The sequence below is a fragment of the Macaca mulatta genome, chromosome 20 (assembly GCF_049350105.2).
Source record: "Macaca mulatta isolate MMU2019108-1 chromosome 20, T2T-MMU8v2.0, whole genome shotgun sequence".
NCBI lineage: Eukaryota > Metazoa > Chordata > Mammalia > Primates > Cercopithecidae > Macaca > Macaca mulatta.
The window spans coordinates 12,421,168-12,438,774 of NC_133425.1; the positions used below are offsets into that span (position 1 = coordinate 12,421,168).

The 17,607-nt window shown below is 51.2% G+C and overlaps 4 protein-coding genes and 1 pseudogene across 4 annotated transcripts; all 5 read right to left on the bottom strand.

The window, feature by feature from the left end:
* Positions 1 to 1,857: 1,857 nt before the first annotated feature.
* On the bottom strand, positions 1,858 to 3,411 carry TNP2 (transition protein 2). The gene is made up of 2 exons (XM_015125628.3): positions 2,898 to 3,411; positions 1,858 to 2,030 (listed from the first exon to the last, which is right to left on the bottom strand). Exons 1-2 carry the CDS (start codon positions 3,304 to 3,306, stop codon positions 2,014 to 2,016), a joined length of 426 nt encoding a protein of 141 aa, XP_014981114.2. The 5' UTR covers positions 3,307 to 3,411; the 3' UTR covers positions 1,858 to 2,013.
* Positions 3,412 to 6,042: 2,631 nt separating this feature from the next.
* PRM3 (protamine 3) lies at positions 6,043 to 8,395 on the bottom strand. Its single transcript, XM_077986036.1, has one exon. It carries the CDS (start codon positions 7,654 to 7,656, stop codon positions 7,333 to 7,335), a length of 324 nt encoding a protein of 107 aa, XP_077842162.1. The 5' UTR covers positions 7,657 to 8,395; the 3' UTR covers positions 6,043 to 7,332.
* On the bottom strand, positions 8,181 to 8,304 carry LOC114674512 (small nucleolar RNA SNORA48; annotated as a pseudogene).
* A 564-nt stretch (positions 8,396 to 8,959) lies between the features above and the next one.
* PRM2 (protamine 2) lies at positions 8,960 to 10,569 on the bottom strand. The gene is given in 3 exon segments (XM_015125629.3): positions 8,960 to 10,036; positions 10,038 to 10,068; positions 10,186 to 10,569. Coding segments are annotated over 3 exon segments (429 nt in total). The 5' UTR covers positions 10,460 to 10,569; the 3' UTR covers positions 8,960 to 9,912.
* Positions 10,570 to 15,267: 4,698 nt separating this feature from the next.
* On the bottom strand, positions 15,268 to 15,767 carry PRM1 (protamine 1). Its single transcript, NM_001143822.1, has 2 exons — positions 15,559 to 15,767; positions 15,268 to 15,467 (listed from the first exon to the last, which is right to left on the bottom strand). Exons 1-2 carry the CDS (start codon positions 15,668 to 15,670, stop codon positions 15,424 to 15,426), a joined length of 156 nt encoding a protein of 51 aa, NP_001137294.1. The 5' UTR covers positions 15,671 to 15,767; the 3' UTR covers positions 15,268 to 15,423.
* Between the last annotated feature and the right edge of the window lie 1,840 nt (positions 15,768 to 17,607).

Consider the following 17,607-nt stretch of genomic DNA (forward strand, 5'->3'; position numbering starts at 1 on the left):
TATTTTTTAGTAGAGACGGGGTTTCACCATGTTAGCCAGGATGGTCTTGATCTCCTGACCTCGTGATCCGCCCGTCTCGGCCTCCCAAAGTGCTGGGATGCCTGGTACTTTTAATGCCATATTAATAGCAGAGGTTTACTGAGTGCCAAGCACTGAGCCCAGACACCATGTCACACGCATGACACACTGACCTCTCCCAGTCCCCCAGCAAGGGTGCCCATTTTGCAGATGAGAGCAGGTTTTCCTAAGATTGATGTCCATAGCTGTCTCCACATCTACTTGGAAGCAGGGTTCTGTCTGGTTCACCCTTATCTTCCCTCCTTGGCCTTAGCCCAAAGCCCACACAAGTGGGTGCTCAGTAAATGTTTGCACAAGAGGAATGAGGAAGGCAGGACTCTGGGCATTATCTTGGGAGGAACCTCCGGCCCACCTGTTGTGGAAAATCTCTCTGCTAGACCAGGCTGCCATTCTGCCAATTGCTGTACCCTGTCCCATCCCCTGCAATCCAGCCTCCACATAGCAGCCGCACCACTTTGAAAACACACCAGGCGGCCGGGCATGGTGGCTCACACCTGTAATCCCAGCACTTTGGGAGGCCAAGGCGGGTGAATCACTTGAGGTCAGGAGTTTGAGACCAACCTGACCAACATGGTGAAACCTCATCTCCACTAAAAAAATACAAAAATTGGGGTGTGGGGGGAATGGGAAGGGAGAGCATTAGGACAAATGCCTAATGCACGCAGGGCTTAAAACCTAGATGACGGGTTGACAGGTGCAGCAAACCACCAAGGCACATGTATACCTATGTAACACATCTGCACGTTCAGCACATGTATCCCAGAACTTAAAGTAAAATGAAATAAAAATTAAAAGCAGTGACAGAACGCCTGCACAGTGGGGAAAAAAAAACATAAAAATTAGCCAGGTGTGATGGGCGCCTGTAATCCCAGCTACTCGGGAGGCTGAGGCAGGAGAATCGCTTGAACCCAGGAGGCGGAGGTTACAATGAGCTGAGATGGCGCCACTGCCCTCCAGCCTGGGCGACAGAGCGAGAAGTCAAAAATAGCTAAACATGGTGGTACATGTCATGCTACTCAGGAACCTGAAGCAGGAGAATGGCTTGAGCCTGGGAGATCGAGGCTACAGTGAGCCATGATTGTATCACTAACCCCCAACCTGGGTGACAGAGTGAGATGGTCCCAGCTCATGTCCCAGCACCTTCAGATTCTATGCCAGCTCCTCTGAAACACAAGTTCTAACCCAGGCTCATTCCCTCACGGGGACATGACATCACCCTGCTCCCTTGATACAGCTCATTCTGACAAGTCTTGTGTTTGGACTGTAAGTTCCATGAGGGCAGGGCCTTGTGTGTTCTCTAGTTCTGTTCCCAGAGCCCAGCACAGCCCCTGAACAGTCTTTGGTCCCTTAGTAAAAGTTGATTGAAATGGCCGCTTTGAGGAACCTTGAGGTTGGTACTATATTGCAGAATCAGCAAGTGAGGCTCAGAGGTTGGTCACAGTTCAAGGTCACACAGCACGTACGAAAGATGAGCCAGGATTCAAACTCAGGATGCTCTGGATTGCAAAAGGCACATTCTGAACCCCTCTTCCTGTCTCCTTGGGCTACATACATGTGGATCACATGAATAGAGTATGGACCTGTGCGCATCTTATGTGTCCACATATGTACACACCCATGTGGAAGTGTACAGGGCAAAATATTGTTATCCAAGCAAAGTGGACTCTGCAGGCTTCTTGGCGTCCCACCCCCATTCATTTCTGCCCCTGTGCAGGCCCCCAAAACACATAACGCCTTTATTAGTGAAATCAAAATGACTCTAAAATGACTACTCAGGGATAGTCTTCCAGGGTACAAGCTTTAATTAGTGTTGCGTAGAAATCACCATAGTAACATGTTCCTGCAAGAAGATTGACTTCGTCCTAGCATTCTATGCATGATAGCGTTTCTCATTTGGGTGAAACACGCAGGAACAAGCCAAGGAGTGCAGTCTCATTAGTTGGATTTCCGTCCTAAGGGATAAGAGTGAGAAAGGAACTTTTTAATAGCTGAGGACTTCATGAAGTCACTGACCTCCTGTGGGTCTTACAGCTACTCATTTGTGATTGAATATGGGGCGTAGATAGAGTTTAGACTACCTTCAGTGTCCTTTTGACCTATGTGAATCCATCTATCCATCCATTTATCCCTTCCATTTGTCATCCATCCATTCATTAGTTCACCCATTCCATTCATTTATTCAACATTTCTTTCCCATTCCATCCCATTAGTCTATCTATTCTTCCATCTATCAGTTCATTCAATTACTCTATATTACTCTATTAAGATAAATTTATCAACATCATCCCTTCATCTAAACTAGCCTACCTAGCCAACCATTATTTAACCAATCAGATCAACCCATCAAAACTTTCACATCTATTTAACTCTATATCCAACCAATTCATGTCCACCAACCATATTCTTCCAACTAATCATCTACCTAACCAATAATGAGTGAACTAGTGCATTCATCCATTTATTCATCCATCCAGCTAATCACATCCAAACTTCCTATCATTCAACCAATGCATTCTTCCAACTATCCTATTACCTATTTATTATTTACCCACCCAGTCATCCACCCAACTTCTCAACCCAATTCATGCTTCCATCTAGCTAATCTTTCCATCCTCCTAATCAACCCATCCAATTTATCCAAAGAACCTGTCCATCAATCAACATATCATACTAGCCAACTGTCATTGTTTCTCTTCTCCCTCTTCACCCTTGCCTGTGGTTCCTCTGTGACCTGGCTGCAGCCTTCCTCTCACTGCCCCCAAGGTCTGCTCCCCATCATCTGTGGGCTCTGTGGCCCTTCCCACCTCCTTAAAGGATACCTGAGCTCCGCTTCTTGGTTTTGTACACCTGCTGGATCCTCTTGGCCATTTTTTTCTTGTTCAGCTTGCCTTCCAAGTTCTTTCTGTTCTTGGGGCAGCTGCTGTGCAGGATGGTGGGCCGCGTGGGAGAGTGGTGGGAGTTCATGGTCTTTTTGTGGCGCTTTGGTGGTGGGCTGGCGTTGGGACTCTGGCTCTGGCAGCCGGATGAGCTGTGGGCTCCGGTTGGGTTCTGGTGGGTAGCCGGGCTCTGGCTGGAACTCCGGCTCCGGCTGCCACGCTGGCTTTGTCTGCAACTCTGGCTGAAGGTCTGGCAGTGGTGGGTGCAGGTGCACTGGCTGCGGCTTTGGGGCCGAGAGTTGCTGTGGAGCTGGGTGTGGGTGATAGGAAGGCTGTGAGTCTTGGTGTCCATAGGAGGCCACGTTTGGAGGGGCAGGGCCTCCTCCTCGTCCTCTCCCAGCAGGCCTAGCTTTACAGAGGCTCTGGCAGCCCCTGGTTATATAGTTGGGGCTGATTATGATGGCACAGGCCACAGCGGTGTGACAGATGTGGCCCAGCCAAGACAAAGCCCCCTACCCCTTACACTCACCCCCAGGCTGGGGCAGCCCTCAGGGGTACCCTGGGGGTAGTCCCAGCTGCTGGTTCAGGGTAGCAGCGCTTGGGTCAGATTAAGCTGAGTCTGCATCCCAGATCTGCTTTTTCTACATGGTCAGCCCTGGGGATTCACCTGAAGAAGTCCCAGTTTCCCCATCTCTGCAGAATAGAGACAATAATTGTACTGACCTCATTCAGGCATTAGAAGAATTATTAATAAAGGAGAGAATTTATATCAAGCAGTTAGCTCAGGCCCAGCCCACAATAAGAGCTCAGTAAACATCACTGACCAGCATCGTCAGGTCTTTTTCTTAACTTCCTGGGCAGCTTGGGTGCCAGGAGTGCAGCCCTGACCCTGGTGATGGCAGCTGAATGGTGGACAGTTGTTAAGACAGATGATTAGTGCCCAGATGATGGGGAGGTGATGAATTGACCAGATGGCTTGGTGGATGGATGAGTAACCACATGGTCCAAGGGGTGGTCCTGGGGCTCGCCCGGCAAGCCTACCTCCCTAGCCAGATCTAAAGTCAGGAGATTCAGAGCCAGGTTCAAATCCAAGTTTGCACTGATGTTCAATCTTGGGTAGGCCATTGTGGTTTCTGAGGCTTAGTTGCCTTATGTGACAAAGGGGTGTCTTTGCTTGTTTCCTGGTATTCTTGTGAGCCTAAGATGCTTGTGAAGCTACAGGAGGTCCTTGGAAGCCCATCTCTCTCCTTCAGTTTCTGCCTCTTGATTCTCTTCCCGTCCCTGCTAACGAAGCCTCGCCATACCATTTGAATCATGCCGTCCCTGCTCAAACACTCCAGCACCTCTAGAAGAAAGCCCAGACTTGTGTTTGAACACCAGGCCATTTGATCTTCTAGTCTTTGGGTTTCCATCCAGAGCCCTCCACCCGTCCCTGTCTTGGCCGATGCCTTTGAGCTTAGCCCTTGGCCTGTACTTTCCCACTTGTCTCTGCATGGAACTCCCTCTCTCTCTGTCTCCCCTCCCTGAGCAGGCCCCCAGCCCAAGCCAACCTCTCACTCTGCCCACGTGCAACTTTGCCTCTTGCTCTGAGGATTTGCAATCATCTGCTTTTATGGAAGTTTTTTTCTTTTTCTTTTTTGAGAAAGGGTCTTGTTCTGTTGCCCAGGCTAGAGTGCAGTGGCATTATTACAGCTCACTGCAGCCTCCACCTCCTGGACTCAAGCGATCCTCCCACCTCAGCCTCCTGAGTAGCTGTGACTACAGGTGCATGCCACCACACCTGTCTATTTTTTTTTTTTTTTTTTTTGTAGAGATGGGGGTCTCACTTTGTTGCTTAGGTGGGTCTTGAACTTATGAACTCAAGATATCCTCCTGCTTTGGCCTCCCAAAGTGCTGGGACTACAGGCCTGAGCCAATATGCCCAGCCTTTGCAGTTTATTTCTGAATAAACATGTCAAATTTCTCACAGTGAGAACTGCTTTCATTTACTGAATGCTTTCTACATGGCTGTGCTCTGGGCCTCACCCTCTCCAGACAGCTTTGCCCTCAGACCTCACAGTGACCCTTTGTAGTGGACTGAATGGCAGCCCCCAAAAATCTATGTCCACGTTTTAACTCCTAGAACCTGTCAGTGTGATATTTGGAAAAGGCGTCTTTGCAGATGTAATTAAGCTAAGAATCTTGAGATAAGCATGTTGGCTTAGCATTGGATTTAGGGTGGGCCCTAAATCCAATGACAGACGTCCTTATGAGAGACAGAAGAGGTGTCACCCAGGGACAGAAGAGGAAACCATGTAAAGATGGAGACAAGCTTGGAGGTCTGTGAGCTAGAGGAGGCAAAGAAGGATTCTCTGCTAAGGCCTCGGGAGGGAGATCAGCCCAGCTGGCACCTCGACTTCGGACTTCCGGCCTCCAGAACTGCAGAGAATACATTTCTGTTGTTTTAGCCACCAAGTTTGTGGCCATTTGGTATGGCAGCCCCAGGAAACTAATGCACCCCGTGAGGCAGGTACAATGATTGCGTTTAGCAAAGAGGGAACAGGCTCAGAGAGGTGGAGTAACCAGCCCAGAGTCCCTTGGCCGATCAGGGACAGAGCCAGTCATATTCGGATCTGGCTGCCTCTCAGGGTCAGTAAGGGATTCTCGGTGATTAGAGGGACACCTGCGGCAGGGTTCTCAGGGCCCTGCCTCGGGTGGGCTCAGCAGGTCCGGTTGTGGGGTGTGCGCTAGACCAAGCCGTGAAGACTCTCTGGGTCTCTGGACCCCTCTTCCCATGGCCTGCTGCTCCTCCACTGCCAACGCCCCACTTCCCCAACCCTCAAGCACATAGCCTAGAATGGAGACCGTGGCCTGCCATCAACCAGCCTCTCCTCCACACACCTTTCCAGTCCTCCCAGGGAGGGCTGACCTCTCCCAGCAGCAGGTGTGCGGCACGTCACATACCTGCCCTCGCACCTGTGACCGTGAACTCTCTCCCAGGACAACAGGGACTGCGTTTTATTAATACCAGGTCCCCTAGTGACTAGCACCTTGTGGGGCATACAACAGGGGCTCGGCTCATGTTTCCTGGGCAAATGAATGGGCGGGTGGACCTTCGGGCCTTGGACAAAAGGACAAAGCTGACCAACCGAGTCATTTGTGGGGCTGGGAGTATTGGGGTAACAGGGCCTCCTCTGCCCTAGGCCATTGCAGGGCAGAGCAGTGGCCTCTCCTCAGGGTAGCCCAAGGCCCCTTCCTACTCTCAAACATGGACCCCAGAGAAACCGAGGCTTCCCTGAAAATCCCCCAGCCCCCAGCCCCACTGCCACGGTACCAACTAGGATCCCCTCAGGGACAGGGGATCAGCTGATCAGGAGAATTAGCTCAAGGTGGCTGGTGCTTGGAGGACTGTGAGGGAATGTGGCGGAGATCACATTTGTCGCTTCTTTGGGGTGGAAGGAGTGAGGGAGGAGCCAGCGGTCGGTGGGCGGCAGACGCGTTCTGAAGCTCCTTGCAGAAAGCGCACCGAGCCCGGAGCGAGAGGATGGGGCCTAGGCTCTGCATCTGTACCCAGTCGCCTCCCTGGGCCTCTTTTGCCTACTGCTCTCATGGGGCACTATCTCTGCCCCCAGGGCTAGACCCCTTGAAGAAGGCAGGAGTGAGCTTCCAGATAGGGGTGCAGATGGTTGCCAGCAGCACAGACTTGCAGTGGAAGAGTCCGCGGCCAAAAAGGACCCAGAGGGAACCACCATGACCCCAACAACAATCCCTGTCATCGTTCAGCACTGACTGGTGCCAGGCCTGGTCCCACCCAGCCCTTAAGCTAATTCGCCTGATCAGGTGACCCATGAGTAGCTATTAGCTTCCCCCAAATGCCAGGAGGGGCGGGCTGAGGCTCAAAGACACCCAGTGACTTGCTCAAGGGCACGCAGCTAGCAGAAAAGAAATTTGAACCCAGTTCTGCTGAACTCCCAAGCCAGTGTTCTTAAAGACTGCCCATGGTTGGGGCGGCACCGTGGGGACTGCGATGAAGGCAGTTACCCTGTCCTGCTGGGTGCCCCCGGTTGGGGTGTGCTGGGACTAGGAGAGGAATTTCCCCTGTCCCAGAGACAGGAAGATTCGGCTGAGATGATCTCCCCCTCCCAAAGCCCCTGAACCTCTGGCTGGGGCTTGGGAACAAGGTCACCGAGCCCCGCTCTTCAGCCTTCCTTGGCAGCTGGCCTCCCTCCACGTGCACCCACACACATGCATTCACACACGTGCACACGTGGGACCAGAAGGGATAGGGTGAGGGGAAACCAGAGACAGGGAGGATTCCTCAGAGACTTTTTATTGACTCTTCTCTGAATGCTGTCGCCGGAGCAGCAGTGGGTGTCCCTTCCTGGGCCTTCGTCGTGGGTCAGGAGTGTGTCTGCTTGGACTCGGGGCTCTTCTGGGCCTCAGCGTTGTCCTCCTGGCCCTCCTCCTGCCGCTCAGGCTCCATCAGCAGCAGCTTGCCCTGCACTGGCAGCTCTTCTTCCTCCTCCTCTTCCCCTTCCTCCTCCTCTTCCTCCTCTTCCTCACCTTCTGATGACAAGGAGAAGTTATCTTGACTGACGCAGGCCACGAGCTTCTTCATGGAGGATTCGTGGCCCCGGCCATGGCCCATGCTGTGGCCCATACTGTGGCCTGTGCTGTGGCCTGGGCTGTGGCCTGTGTTGAGCTTGGCACAGCGGGAACCCATGGTCCACTTTGCCTGTCTTTCTGGACAAGGAGGTGAGGTGGTTGGTGAAGGGGCTGTGAGTGGGGGCAGGATGCTGACATCACAAAGGGAGCCCGCCCCCCTCAGGAACCTGGGTCTGAGCCAACAGCCAACTCAGGCCTCAGCCACTGGCAGCTGCCAGCCCTCACAGGGAAGGTCTGCAAGGCTGAGCACTGGGGCCAGTGCGGATGCCGACACCATAGACCTCATTTGCCCTGGAGAAAGTTTCACTTGTAGCTGGGATGGGAGTTAGAGATTGAATTTCTAGAAGCAGGAGGGGCACACACAGATTCCTCCCCACATCCCAGAAATCGCCAGCCAGAGAGAGCTGTCTCTGTCGAGTTTCTTGACTGCTGACCCTTGGAAATAAATCATCAAGCTGTGTGCTTAAAGTGTATGCACTCTGTAAGCTCTGCCTTCATCAAACTCAGGAACCCTTGGAACTCTTCCTTCGGGGGCCTGAAAGTGTGAAATCTTCTTGAAAAGCAACGGCTCCTAAGCTTTTTCTGTTTGTCCAAGGCATGGGCACAGGCCAGAAACCAAGCTGAGATGAACAAGGGGTTGCTTTGTCCCTGACTGATGCAAGATGGACACCACCAACCAGATGCCACTCTGCCCAGGTCAGGGTGGAGTGACAACCTCTTAAGTGTTTTAGGGCCACAGGTCTCTTTGAAGTCTTGGCAAGGTTCCCCATCTGTGTGGCACCATTTCAGCATGCGGGGAGTGGTTTTAGGACTTTGTCTTTTATACATTGAAATGAGTCTTTTGTACACTGCAGTGGTATTAAATTTAAATTTTTTCAGGCCAGGCATGGTGGCTCACACCTGTAATCCCACCACTTTGGGAGGTGAGGCAGGTGGGTCATCTGAGGTCAGAAGTTCGAGTGCAGCCCGGCCAATATTGTGAAACCCTGTCTTTACTAAAAATACCCCCAAAATATTTTTTTAAAGCTCCTCCAGCTACTCAGGAGGTTAGGCAGGAGAATCACTTGAACCCAGGAGGTGCAGGTTGCAGTAAGCCAAGATCGCACCACTGCACTCCAGCCTGGGTGACAAGAGCAAAACTCCATCTCAAAAAAAAAAAAATATATATATATATATATTTTTTAGATAAATATATATTTTTTTATATTTTATATATATATATTTTTTGTATTTTTTTCAGAAACTCATTGCTTCTTAAAAATTGGTCATTTCTGAGCACCGGGAATCCATTTTCCAACATATGGATTGGATCTTGCCAGTTTTATCCCCGCAGTCCTCAGTGGCTGTGGTTGGCTAAATGCCAATCCTGATCCTGGAATCTATGATGTAAGGATTGTGAGATGGGGAGGTTATCCTGGGTTGTCCAGAAAGTCCCTCAGTGCAATCACAAGGATCCTTGATTTCAGACAGGAGTGATGTAGCCACAGGCCGAGGAGAGGAAGCAGCAAGGATCGGATTCTCACTGGGTCTCCAGAGGCGTCAGCCAGCACAGGCTTCACACAGCCCAGCCCATTACTCTGCATTCATCTGCTCCTTGCCTTTTGCCCCCTCTGTGCTGACCGAGTTGTTGCTGGAGCATGCCAGACCTGCTCCCCACCTTGAAGCCATTGCCTGTACTGCTCCTCTGCCCCCACCGTTTACACTTCCTTATACTTCCAACCACCCAACATCTGTGTTTTTAAACTGTGGCACACAGAAAGCCTTTTAAATATGGCCACAAGGTGCCTTGACATCTTTGTGACTTAATTAGGGCTCAATCTGTTCTAACCATTTTCTCCTTTCATGGGATAGGATCGGGTTTTTCACTGGAGGGGGATCCAGACAGACTAATGTGGCCTTTGACTCCATGGAACGATGTGCGATAGACAGGACAGCATCACAGGGTGGCCTCCCAGGCACAGTAACCCTCTCCTAGGCACCCTCAGAGCAGCAGAGCTCCTGCCCTACCCGCCCCTGAGGAAGGACTGCAGAGAAGCCTCTACCCACCCTGGGCATGAGGGAATCCAAGTTTGTGTGATTCATGCAAAGGAAATGTGATTCACGCAAAGGAAACCCAACAGGCCAGCAATGTCTTGTCAAGCTTTATTGGGCAGGTGACTTTTGCTCATTTCACTCAGATCTTGTGGACTTCTCAGCGGCAACTCAGGGCTTGAGCATTTGATGTAGGGGAGTTGCTATGGCCTCACTTGGTGTTTCCTGGGCAGGTGACTTTCTCTTCCAGCTGGGGGCTTGAGCATTTGATGGAGGGGAATTGCTATGGCCTCTCTTGGTGTTTCTTGGGCAGGTGACTTTTTCTTAATTTCCAGCCGGGGGTGAGGGGCCCAAGAAGCTTAGTGCCTTCTGCATCTTCTCCTCCTGGTTCTGCAGCCTTTTGGGAAAAAGTTCTGGTTGAGGGAGGCACCTAGGGACTCTGGGTGGGGATGGGGGTTGGGGGCTGGAGCCTTTGCCAGGTGGGGTGGGTGCCAACCTCCCTCCTGTGCCTGGGATGGTCAGGGGCATGCAGGGCAAGGCGGGGGTGCAGGCAGACCTCTGCGATGCCTCCTCCGGTGCCTGCAGGAGCGTCTTCTGCGCCTTCTGCAGGAGCGATGCCGCCGTCTGTGGATCCGGTGCAGCCTCCTTCGAGAGCAGCGCCTGCGCCTATGGTGAGAGTGGCCTCGGTGGGTCCTTTCGTAGACCTCGACGTGCTCCGGGTTCAGCCCCTGCTCCTCTTGGCCGTTGTGTCCTTGGTCTTGCCCATGCACCTGCTGCCCGTGCACCTCGTGCGGGCGTTCGCTCAGGCTCCTCATGCGGTATCGGACCATGGTGTTGGGAGAGCTGGTGGCTCCTGGGCTGAGGCTGCAGTGGGCCCTGGGGTGGGGGAGGAGGGCTGAGGCCTGCCCACCTGCCCTTGGTGTTACTGTTGGTCTGGTCTGCGAGGCTCCCCGGAAGCTTGTATATAAAGGGGGCGCCCACTATGACTCGGCGGCCCCGCCCCGTCCCCACCCTGCCCAGCCTCCTCTGTGAGGGCAGCACAGGGCCAGGGGTCACAGCTAGCAGGGCCCTGGCACCCAAGCTGCAGAGCTGGAAGGGTGAGAGACCCCCTTGCCTTGCCTGTAAAGCGTGTCCTCTGTCTCTTGCAGCAGGTGCAACCATACAGATGGCAGGTGTTTTCTTGTCTAATGCAAGCCCTCATCCCCCCAAGCCGGTGGGCATGCACACTGTCAGTTGGAAGCTTCCTTGCCAACTCGCTGCTGTGCCATAGCTGCCATGTGGAAGGGACTTACATGCTTGGCTCTCTGTGCACACAGTTTACTGTTAAGATGGTAACAGCAGCAAACAGTTCCCTAATAACTCCTATGTGCCAAGCATTGATACATTTATTTCCCATACATTCACTCATTTTCTCTCTCTCTCTCTCTCTCTCTTTTTTTTTTTTTTTGAGACAGTATCTGTTGCCCAGGCTGGAGTGCAGTTGTGCAATCATAGATCACTGCAGCCTCTACCCCTCCGGCTCAGATGATCCTCCCACCTCAGCCTCCCGAGTAGCTGGGACTATAGGCGTGTGCTGCCACTCCTAGCTAATTTTTTGTATTTTTTGTAGAGATAGATAGGGTTTCACCATATTGCCCTGGCTGGTCTCATACTCCTGGCCTCAAGTGAGCCTCCCATGTCAGCCTCCCAGAGTGCTGGGATTACAGGTGTGAGCCACCACCCTGGCATTCCTCACTCTTACAATCCCCATTTTCTGTGGGGTAAATAGGCATGAAGACATTGAGTTGCTCAAGGCCACTCTGCTGAGAAGGCCAGGCCGGGCCAGCATTCGGATGGAGACAGCCTGGTTTTAGTCATACCCTTGGCTCTCCACCTACTCCCTAGCCCAGGGGATGCTCCCCTCTCTGCCTCTAAAATATGCATCTTCTCCCCTCCTGCTCAGCCTTGCCAGGGCTTCTCATTGAACTTTGATGATCCCATTAAAGTCCAGGATCAGAATCACAGAAACTGCAAAACTAGTTTCCCTTTCGTGGAGGGCAGGGAGAATGTGGGAATATGGCAGATACACACATTTAAGGACCTGAAGATGTAGAGATCATCCTTGATGATCTGGGCTGGCCCAGTACAGTCACAAAGGCCCTTAGAAGAGAGGATAGGGAGGCAGGAAGCTCATAGGAAGAGAAATTCAGAGATGCCACACTGCTGGCTTTGAAGATGGAGGGAGAGGCTACAAGCCAAGGAATGCAGGCAGCCTCTAGAAGCTGGGATGGATAAGGAAATGGGTTATCCTCCACTGGTGCATCCAGGAGGAACACAGCCCTGCTGACCCCTTGATTTTAGCCCCATGAGACTTCTTTCAGAATTCTGAACTGCAGACCTGTAAGATAATACATTTATGTTGTTAAAGCTACAAAATTTGTGGTGATCTGTCACAGCAGCAATAGGAAACAAATTCAGAAGGCTTAATCTTCAGATCCTTGCAGGAGGTGATGGGTGATATTGCCAGACCCTTGGTGTTTCTGTGCTGCCTCTCTTTGGGGATAAGAAGGTCCTTTATAATGGCCCTCAAGCTCTCTAGGGCACATGTTAAAAATATAAATGCTGAGGCCTTACTACGTCCTGCTAAGTCAAATATTCATGGCCAGAGCTTGCTGATGAAAATAGGAAGGGGTGGAGCAGGGCATGGTGGCTCACACCTATAATCCTAGCACTTTGGGAGGCTGAGGCAGGTGGATCACCTGAGGTCAGAAGTTCAAGACCAGCCTGGTCAACATGGTGAAACCCCATCTCTACTAAATACACAAAAATTAGCCAGGCGTGGTGGCGGGTGCCTGTGATCCCAGCTACTCAGGAGGCTGAGGCAGGAGAATTGCTTGTACCCAGGAGGCAGAGATTGCAGTGATCTGAGATGGCACCATTGCACTCCTGGGCAACAAGAGCGAAACTTCATCTAAAAAAATAAAATAAAATAAAATAAGAAGGGGCTGGGTGTGGTGGCTCACACCTGTAATCCTAGCACTTTGAGAGGCCAAGGTGGGAAGATCATTGAGCCCAGGAGTTTGAGACCAGCCTGGGCAACATAGTGAGGGTCCTGTCTACAAAAAAAAAAAAAAAAAAAAATAGCCTGGGTCCGTGGTGGCATGTGCCTGTAGTCCCTGCTACTCAGGAGGCTAGGATGGGAGGATTGCTTGAGCATAGGAGGTCAAGGCTGCAGTGAGCCATGTTCCTACTATTGCACTCCAGCCTGGGTGACAGAACAAGACCCTATCTAAAAAAAAAAAAAAAAAAAAAAAAAAAAAAAAAAAAAAAAAAAAGGCACACCCGGGGGTCTGCCTGTCCAGCCAAGCTGCTGTCATGATCCAACTGTGTTATGGGGAGTCATTGCTAAATGATCAGATCAGGGTCATGGTAGTGCTGGGGCTAGCACTGAACTCTCATGTGCTGCTTTGAAAGAACAAGGGTTTTTGTTGTTTGTTTTTTTTTTTTTTTTGAGACAGAGTCTCACTCCGTTGCCCAGGCTGGAGTGCAGTGGTGCAATCTCGGCTCACTTCAAGCTCTGCCTCCCAGGTTCACGCCATTCTCCTGCCTCAGCCTCCCGAGTAGCTGGGACTACAGGCACCTGCCACCTCGCCCGGCTAGTTTTTTTGTATCTGTAGTAGAGACGGGGTTTCACCGTGTTAGCCAGGATGGTCTCAATCTCCTGACCTCGCGATCCACCCGCCTCGGCCTCCCAAAGTGCTGGGATTACAGGCGTGAGCCACCGCACCCGGCCAAGAACAAGGTGGCTGATACCACCGTAGGAGAATGCAGTGGCTCATGCCTGTAATCACAGCACTCTGGGAGGCCAAGGCAGGAGAAATGCTTGAGCCCAGGAGTTTGAGACCAGCCTGGGCGACAAAGTGAGACCTCATTTCTACAAAAAGATTAGAAAAATTAGCCAGGCGTGGTCGTGCGTATCTGTGGTCCCAGCTACTCAGGAGGCCAGGAGGCTGAGGTAGGGGAATCACTTGAGCCCAGGAGGTTGAGGCTGCAGTGAACTGTGTTTGCGCCACTGCACTCTATTCTAGCCTGGGTGACAGAGAGAGACCTTGTCTCAAAAAAAAAAAAAGGAAGTGATTTATGCAGAATACCAGGCACACAGTTGGTGCCCCATAAACAGAAGTCATACCGTGACATTTCTGAGGTGCTTGGTGGGCCCTGTCACTTCAGAGAACTGGGTCTCAGAGCCTCTGGTCTCTGCTGAAATGCTTTGGGTTTGCTCTACCATCATGAAATGACTGTGACCCAGGCCCTGTGTCAAGGAATCAGAGAGGTGGGCTTTCCTAGGCTGTGAGTGAGCCAAGTAGACCAGTGCCCATTAGGATTTCTTGTGTCTGGGTGGCTGCTTCACTCCTGATCCTTCCCCAAATCTCACTGGGGTCTTAAACCCTTGCCTTAGAAATTTTAGTATAGTTAGTATATCATACGGCTTGAGTGTGGACTTAGGTCCGATCCGACGGACAAGTTAACCTTTGTTTCCTCAAGTGGACATAAGGCTGTGAAACTGTGCCCCAAAGAGTAAAGAAACCAGTGGTTAACAAAAATGTTTGAGTTTACAGGATCGCAGATAAGAAACTTCCTTAATGGCACTTGATTAAATGTGAAAAGTTCAGGTCCGCTGCTACCTGGACAAGTTATCTCTGTACGCAAATGGGGCTGAAAACTTCTAGCATGGAATGAGGAATAAACAGTTTTGAATTTAATTTTCCTGATGGTGACTGGCTTAATCTATTTAAGTTTTAACCTAAGAGTTCCTTTGTTGAAGAATGGAAATTTCAGCTACCGGGGTGGGCAGCTAGGGGACAGGTCAGATAGGATGAGCTGGTTCAATCTTGAGTTCCAGCTGGTAAATGTTTAACTGGCTTTGGGGTTCCAGGGATGGAGGGAACCCAGATTTGTAGCATTTGCTAATTTCTGTAAATACTCCATGGTCCATTTCAAGCTGCCAAGATGAGGTCACCAAGCAGAGTGCAGAAATGTACACAGTGGGTCCTCAAACTCGAGAGACCTGGCTACAGCACCCCACTGGGTAGGGATCTGTTAAGAGAGTTTGGGAGGCAGGTTCTGGTTGTGAATTGGGAGACTGGTTCTGTTTGTGACTTGGGGAGGCAGATGTTGGTTGTGACTTGTTGGTACTACTAAGAGTTTGGAACAATGGCTGGGCACGGTGGCTCACGCCTGTAATCCCAGCACTTTGGGAGGCTGAGGCAGGTGGATTATGAGGTCAGGAGATCGAGACCATCCTGGCTAACACGGTTAAATCCCGTCTCTACTAAAAATACAAAAAATTAGCTGGGCGTGGTGGCGGCGCCTGTAGTCCCAGCTACTCGGGAGGCTGAGGCAGGAGAATGGCGTGAACCCAGGAGGCGGAGCTTGCAGTGAGCCGAGATCGCGCCACTGCACTCCCGCCTGGGCAGCAGATTGAGACTCCGTCTCAAAAAAAAAAGAGTTTGTAACAAAACCCGGCGTGACAACTGTCTCTCATGTCCCCCCCACCGACATCTTTCCCCTGTCGCATGCCCAGGCCCTTTCCCCCTCTGCTCATCCCTGAGCCCTCCTGCCCCCTGAGCCTACCCTCTCAAGGACAAGGAGACAAGAGTGGGATGACTTTTCAACATTTATTGACAGGCGGCATTGTTCCTTAGCAGGCTCCTGATTTTCATTGGATGGTGGCGTTTTCAAGATGTGGCAAGAGGGTCGTGAAGTCTGGTAAAATTCTCAGGCAGGAGTTTGGTGGACGTGCTATTTTGTGCAATTAGTATCTTCTACACCTCAGCCTGTACCTGCGGCGGCAGCACCCTGGTGAGACCAAGAAAGGTGGTGAGAGGAAGACTGGGCCCCGAGAGCCCCCAGCCCCAGCCCCAGCCCCCCCTCAGCTGGGCCCACTTACTCATGGCTCTCCTCCGTGCCCGGCATCTCCGCCTCCTTCGTCTGCGACATCTTCGTCTCCGGCGGCAGCATCTGCTCCGGCTCTGGCTGCGACAGCATCTGTACCTGGCCATGGTGCGGGATGGGCTTGGCCTGAATGCTCAGAGCAGGGCACCACCTTGGCTGAGCCAGCCAACCTGTGAGCAGGTGGAACTCTGTGGGCTGTGAGTCAGGGGCCAGCTCTGCAGCCTCTTATAGATGCCAGGAGGCTGTTGGTCATTGTGAGGGCAAAGGGGCTGGGACCTCACAAACCATGGCCAGGTGGCCTGCATCATGTCCATATATGGGCATGTGAGGGGCGGGTAGGCCCCCGAGTGTAGGGGCTGCCTATGTCACAGCCGGGGCAATACAAGATGATTCCTCCGTGGGAGCAATCATCTAGTTATTAAATTAACAAAATATTACTGTTAATATTTTGGCCTGCTCCATGCCAGATTTTGGCCTAGGCCCTGGTATATAGTGATAAACAAGACAGACATGCCCTTGTTAAGGAGTATTATTATTTTTTTGTTTTTTAAAATTTCTTTATTATTTATTTATTTTATTTATTTATTTATTTTTGAGACAGAGTCTCATTCTGTTGCCCAGGCTGGAGTGCAATAGCACAATCTTGGCTCACTGCAACCTCTGCCTCCTGGGTTCAAGCACACCTCCGGCCGCAGCCCCCCGAGTAGATGGGACTACAGGCCTGCAACACCACACTCAGCTAATTTTTGTATTTTTAGTAGAGACAGGGTTTCACCATGTTGGCCAGGCTGGTCTCAAACTCCTGACCTCAGGTGATCTGCCCACCTCAGCCTCCCAAAGTGCTGGGATTACAGGCATGAGCCACCCTGCCTGGCCATTATTATTACTATTATTATTATTATTATTATTATTATTATTATTATTATTATTTGTAGAGACGGGCTCTCCCTATGTTGCCCAGGCTGGTCTCAAACTCCTGACCTCAAGCAAACCTCCTACCTCTGCCTCCCAAAGCACTGGGATGACAGGTGTGAGCCACCACACCCTACCCCTAATAGACTTTATAATCTAACTACAGAAGGCATGAATGAAATAGCCCTGAAGGATAATTGTAATAGTGACAAATGCTGATCATGGAAAGCTCAGGCTTCTGAGGATATGTACTGGGAGAACTTGACCTCAGGTGGGGCTCCAGGGAGAGCCCCAAAGGGGTGCTGGTGAAGTGAACCCTAAAGAGTGCCAGAGTAAGAGGAGGGAGGAGCACCTGGGAAGAAAGAGCTGCTCCTGCAAATGTTCTGAGGTGGCGCTGGATGTGCAGTTCTGTTTCTATGCAGGGTCAGGCAGCAGGGGATCCGTGGAGACAGAAGGTGATCGGGACGACCAGGGCGGGTGAAACAGGGAGCAGCTGTGCCGGGCTTCCTTCTGGGCTGATGCTTTGGAACTTTGTAGAGGCGGTGGTTACACAACATTGTAACTGTACTGAATGCCACTGAATTACACAGTTTATTTATTTATTTATTTATTTATTTATTTATGAATGAATGAATGACAGGGTCTCACTCTGTCGCTCAGGCTGGAGTGCAGTGGCACAATCTCGGCTCACTGCAAACTCCGTGTCTTGCTTCAAGCGATTCTCCTGCCTCAGCCTCCCAAGTAGCTGAGATTACAGATGCCTGCCACCACACCCGGCCAATTTTTGTATTTTTAGTAGAGATTGGGTTTCACCATGTTGGTCAGGCTGGTCTTGAACTCCTGACCTCAAGTGATCTGCCCTCCTCAGGCTCCCAAAGTGCTGGGCCTTGAATTACACATTTTAAAATGATGAATTTTATGTTACGTGGCTTTCCGTTCAATTGCAAACACGAAAAGCTCTGAGGCCAAAAGGTGCTAACAGGTGTGAGGGATTGGAGCAAAGTGTGGTGTGGGGCACTGGGCATGGTGTGGGTCTTTTAGGGGTAAAGAGGGGAGCAGTTAGAATTGGTTTGTCTACTTAAACAGAAAACCGAAATGAGTGAGTTGGGTGGAAGTTTTGTGTTTTTCTTAA

Bases quoted from the DNA above. Each gene is read 5' to 3' on its own strand.
- TNP2 (XM_015125628.3), bottom strand. From the start codon at position 3,306: ATGGACACCAAGACTCACAGCCTTCCTATCACCCACACCCAGCTCCAC.
- PRM3 (XM_077986036.1), bottom strand. From the start codon at position 7,656: ATGGGTTCCCGCTGTGCCAAGCTCAACACAGGCCACAGCCCAGGCCAC.
- PRM1 (NM_001143822.1), bottom strand. From the start codon at position 15,670: ATGGCCAGGTACAGATGCTGTCGCAGCCAGAGCCGGAGCAGATGCTGC. The intron at 15,468-15,558 runs GTAAGTGGGCCC...TGGTCTCACCAG, and splicing joins GGCACGGAGGAGAGCCATGA to GGTGCTGCCGCCGCAGGTAC.